The sequence below is a fragment of the Kryptolebias marmoratus genome, linkage group LG21 (assembly GCF_001649575.2).
Source record: "Kryptolebias marmoratus isolate JLee-2015 linkage group LG21, ASM164957v2, whole genome shotgun sequence".
Lineage (NCBI taxonomy): Eukaryota > Metazoa > Chordata > Actinopteri > Cyprinodontiformes > Rivulidae > Kryptolebias > Kryptolebias marmoratus.
Genome location: NC_051450.1, coordinates 23,050,922 through 23,056,346, shown reverse-complemented (window position 1 = coordinate 23,056,346; position 5,425 = coordinate 23,050,922). Strand labels below are relative to the sequence as shown.

The following is a 5,425-nucleotide window of genomic DNA, read 5'->3' as shown; positions in this document are numbered from 1 at the left end:
GTCTTCAGACGGGTCTTCAGACGTGTCCTCAGACGTGTCTTCAGACGTGTCCTCAGACGTGTCTTCAGACGGGTCTTCAGACGTGTCCTCAGACGTGTCTTCAGACGGGTCTTCAGACGTGTCCTCAGACGTGTCTTCAGACGTGTCCTCAGACGTGTCTTCAGACGGGTTTCTTCGGGTTTCCTCTTCACAGATAACAGAAGTTTTATTAAACATCATCAGAGCTGCAGAAATCAGCCGAAAGCAGAAACAGTCTCAGCATCTTTTAGCTGCCTCTCCTCCCTCCTCTCCCGGGGGAGTCATCGGGGGGGAGGATGCTGTCAGCCTGACTGACAGCTCTGTCGGCTTATCAAATTAATCCGGCTTCGGTCACAGCTGACTGCGTTACCCACCAATAAAAGCAGATTTGTGGGGAATCATAGCGAGCCATCAGCTTTGATTTGCTGCGACACGAGATGTTTACGGAGCAGGAGGAGAGGCTGCAGCTTCCGGCAGCTTCCGGCAGCTCCACTGAGCCTCGGATCAATTTACAGCCATAATGGACATTATGGTTTGTGTGGAGATCAGCCCCTCTGCCAGAGAGCAACTTCCACTTAAAACGTCAAACATGAAGATAAACAGCTGGCTTTCAAACTGCCGGCTGGTTCACAAAAAGCAGCCTGACTCCACCATCGTTAGGGTTACACCACGAGGAAGAGTCCTTACTCCGTCCATCGGACCCATTCACAGGTTAGGGTCCAGGTTTTCAGCAGGAAGAGGACGGTGTCCTGCAGAGGATCCAGCAGGTAGAGAAGGACACGAGTCCACAGCACAGGTCCAGTTAGGAGCCACATGATGTCCACATCTATGAGAGGCTTTACCTCCACCAGGACAAGGAGGACAAGAAGGACAAGAGTCCACAGCAGAGGTCCACTTAGGAGCCACATGATGTCCACAGCTATGAGAGGCTTTACCTCCACCAGGACAAGGAGGACAAGAAGGACAAGAGTCCACAGCAGAGGTCCACTTAGGAGCCACATGATGTCCACAGCTATGAGAGGCTTTACCTCCACCAGGACAAGGAGGACAAGAAGGACAAGAGTCCACAGCAGAGGTCCACTTAGGAGCCACATGATGTCCACAGCTATGAGAGGCTTTACCTCCACCAGGACAAGGAGGACAAGAAGGACAAGAGTCCACAGCAGAGGTCCACTTAGGAGCCACATGATGTCCACAGCTATGAGAGGCTTTACCTCCACCAGGACAAGGAGGACAAGAAGGACAAGAGTCCACAGCAGAGGTCCACTTAGGAGCCACATGATGTCCACAGCTATGAGAGGCTTTACCTCCACCAGGACAAGGAGGACAAGAAGGACAAGAGTCCACAGCAGAGGTCCACTTAGGAGCCACATGATGTCCACAGCTATGAGAGGCTTTACCTCCACCAGGACAAGGAGGACAAGAAGGACAAGAGTCCACAGCAGAGGTCCACTTAGGAGCCACATGATGTCCACAGCTATGAGAGGCTTTACCTCCACCAGGACAAGGAGGACAAGAAGGACAAGAGTCCACAGCAGAGGTCCACTTAGGAGCCACATGATGTCCACAGCTATGAGAGGCTTTACCTCCACCAGGACAAGGAGGACAAGAAGGACAAGAGTCCACAGCAGAGGTCCACTTAGGAGCCACATGATGTCCACAGCTATGAGAGGCTTTACCTCCACCAGGACAAGGAGGACAAGAAGGACAAGAGTCCACAGCAGAGGTCCACTTAGGAGCCACATGATGTCCACAGCTATGAGAGGCTTTACCTCCACCAGGACAAGGAGGACAAGAAGGACAAGAGTCCACAGCAGAGGTCCACTTAGGAGCCACATGATGTCCACAGCTATGAGAGGCTTTACCTCCACCAGGACAAGGAGGACAAGAAGGACAAGAGTCCACAGCAGAGGTCCACTTAGGAGCCACATGATGTCCACAGCTATGAGAGGCTTTACCTCCACCAGGACAAGGAGGACAAGAAGGACAAGAGTCCACAGCAGAGGTCCACTTAGGAGCCACATGATGTCCACAGCTATGAGAGGCTTTACCTCCACCAGGACAAGGAGGACAAGAAGGACAAGAGTCCACAGCAGAGGTCCACTTAGGAGCCACATGATGTCCACAGCTATGAGAGGCTTTACCTCCACCAGGACAAGGAGGACAAGAAGGACAAGAGTCCACAGCAGAGGTCCACTTAGGAGCCACATGATGTCCACAGCTATGAGAGGCTTTACCTCCACCAGGACAAGGAGGACAAGAAGGACAAGAGTCCACAGCAGAGGTCCACTTAGGAGCCACATGATGTCCACAGCTATGAGAGGCTTTACCTCCACCAGGACAAGGAGGACAAGAAGGACAAGAGTCCACAGCAGAGGTCCACTTAGGAGCCACATGATGTCCACAGCTATGAGAGGCTTTACCTCCACCAGGACAAGGAGGACAAGAAGGACAAGAGTCCACAGCAGAGGTCCACTTAGGAGCCACATGATGTCCACAGCTATGAGAGGCTTTACCTCCACCAGGACAAGGAGGACAAGAAGGACAAGAGTCCACAGCAGAGGTCCACTTAGGAGCCACATGATGTCCACAGCTATGAGAGGCTTTACCTCCACCAGGACAAGGAGGACAAGAAGGACAAGAGTCCACAGCAGAGGTCCACTTAGGAGCCACATGATGTCCACAGCTATGAGAGGCTTTACCTCCACCAGGACAAGGAGGACAAGAAGGACAAGAGTCCACAGCAGAGGTCCACTTAGGAGCCACATGATGTCCACAGCTATGAGAGGCTTTACCTCCACCAGGACAAGGAGGACAAGAAGGACAAGAGTCCACAGCAGAGGTCCACTTAGGAGCCACATGATGTCCACAGCTATGAGAGGCTTTACCTCCACCAGGACAAGGAGGACAAGAAGGACAAGAGTCCACAGCAGAGGTCCACTTAGGAGCCACATGATGTCCACAGCTATGAGAGGCTTTACCTCCACCAGGACAAGGAGGACAAGAAGGACAAGAGTCCACAGCAGAGGTCCACTTAGGAGCCACATGATGTCCACAGCTATGAGAGGCTTTACCTCCACCAGGACAAGGAGGACAAGAAGGACAAGAGTCCACAGCAGAGGTCCACTTAGGAGCCACATGATGTCCACAGCTATGAGAGGCTTTACCTCCACCAGGACAAGGAGGACAAGAAGGACAAGAGTCCACAGCAGAGGTCCACTTAGGAGCCACATGATGTCCACAGCTATGAGAGGCTTTACCTCCACCAGGACAAGGAGGACAAGAAGGACAAGAGTCCACAGCAGAGGTCCACTTAGGAGCCACANTTGGACAGCATTGGACATCGTTGGACGGCACAGCTGGTCCTAATGAAGCCTTTGGGGGGTTATTGGGGCTTTGATGTCCGGTGATCAGCTGCTGGACCCTGGACTGGCTCTGGACTCTGGTTCTGGCTCTAGTCAGACCCGAGGAATCAAAGCTGCCTCCTTCGATCAGATGTAATGTTTGCAGAGCTGGGACACCAGACATGTTGGCGCCTGGTTGTCTTGTCTCCTCAGGACGTTTATCACCTGTACAGGTGCTGCTCAGACACAGGTCTGATGGTTTCTTCCTTCGGTTTCCTTTAACTTCAGTCCACCTGGGTTCAGTTCTATAAAAATCTAAGTGTGGGTTTTCTTACTTTGGATGCGTGAACTCGTCCAGGAGCGTGACCTTCTCCACCAGGTCTCCTCCCACCGATCGCACCAACTCGTAGAAATCGTTGTCAGCGAAGCTCTGTGGGCCGGCGTCCGGTAACCAGAAGGAGATGTCGTTGTAGAGCGCAGGATACTTACTGAGAGGCTGAAACAAACAACCACCCGTCAGAACGTCTTCATTCAATAAAAACCATCACAGAGGTCAAAGATCTCCAACACTCAGCGCTGAAGGTTCCCTCATCTGTCAGGTTCTTATTCTGGGAATCACTTTTATTACTCGAGAAGCAGATCCAGGAAGGAGTTTGTTTTCTTCCTTTTAATATCAAATACTGAGACGTTTGATCCTCCTGTTTGTCTTAGAGGACAAAAGTGATGAACAACTTCTCCTGACTCTGTCTCGTTCAGAAACTCAACTCTGAGACCAGAACCAGGACAGAAGTCCTCTCAAACCGAAGGAGCGCCCTTTGTCGTGACCTCTGACCTCTGACCTCCTTTCATCCTTCAGTCACTCTTCTCTGACCGGAGTGAATCCTGGGAGGTTTTGGGACATTTTTAAACAGGAGAACCTTTCTGCTCAAAGATCTTTAAAGTTTAATAAATTCTTACAAACTTAAACATTTGTCCTAAAATCCAAACATTCTGCTCAAAGAAAAGTTCTGGTTTAAATAAACTAACATTCACTGTTTCAACTTAGATTATTAAAGGATGACTTGTTGCTGATTTATCTTTGTTCTAGTTGTTTATTCTGGATTCTGTTTATTTTTGTGATGAAACCTTAAAGATGAAACATTGTGTGATGAATGAAAGCAGCTTCAGATGCTGAACTCTGGAAATAATAACTCCGAACAGATTAAATAATCTGATCAATCAGCAGTTTTCCCTGTTAGCTTCTTGCAGCGAACAGATTTCTCGTTGACTCTTTCTGCTGCAGCCATTTTCTCCTGGCTCCTGGCAAACACAGCTGATTACCTGTGGATCCCAGTCCGGGCCCAGGAGAGGCGCTCTGACCCGGGCAGGAGATGAGCTGAGCTCCCCTGGTCTCTGTGGAGGAACCGGGTTCATCAATAAAACTAAAGAGGACGGAGAAGTGGACAGCAGCGGGACAACAGGGTCTTCCAGTGATTCCTGTCCTTCAGGACTTTAATCTCCTTCAGTTTTCCTTTAAGCATCTTTTTATTGTCATTACTCCCCTGTCCTCCTCCCCTGTCCTCCTCCCCTGTCCTCCTCCCCTGTCCTCCTCCCCTGTCCTCCTCCCCCTGTCCTCCTCCCCTGTCCTCCTCCCACTGTCCTCCTCCCCTGTCCTCCTCCCCTGTCCTCCTCCCCTGTCCTCCTCCTCCTGTCCTCCTCCCCTGTCCTCCTTCCCTGTCCTCCTCCCCCTGTCCTCCTTCCCTGTCCTCCTCCTCCTGTCCTCCTCCCCTGTCCTCCTTCCCTGTCCTCCTCCCCCTGTCCTCCTTCCCTGTCCTCCTCCCCCTGTCCTCCTCCTCCTCTCTGCCTCCAACAGTCCCTTCAAATGTTCTTCATTAGTGAGACGAGAGTGTACAAAAAGCACCTTTAGCGGGGGACGGGCTGGCCGCTGCGTGTTATTGTTCCACGCCGACGGTGGCGGTCGGCTCAGAGGAAGTGACTGGCCCCGCCCCCTCCGTCAAAATGTTTTAAACATGAAGTCAAACCAAAGAACACCAACAGACACGGAGAGGGGAACAGGCTGAGGA

At 51.4% G+C, this 5,425-nt stretch overlaps 1 protein-coding gene across 2 annotated transcripts in view; it reads right to left on the bottom strand.

Annotated features, from left to right (window-relative positions):
- fars2 (phenylalanyl-tRNA synthetase 2, mitochondrial) overlaps window positions 1-5,425 on the bottom strand; it is a 53,902-nt gene that overhangs the window by 15,788 nt on the left and 32,689 nt on the right. Inside the window, exons 9-10 of one of the 2 annotated variants that reach the window (XM_037973156.1) lie at window positions 4,683-4,754; window positions 3,698-3,858 (exon numbers count right to left, since the gene is read on the bottom strand). In XM_037973156.1, the coding sequence (XP_037829084.1) occupies window positions 3,698-3,858; window positions 4,683-4,754 (233 nt within the window). The remainder of the gene's footprint in view (window positions 1-3,697; window positions 3,859-4,682; window positions 4,755-5,425) is intronic. The other variant, XM_037973158.1, reaches the window with a different exon arrangement.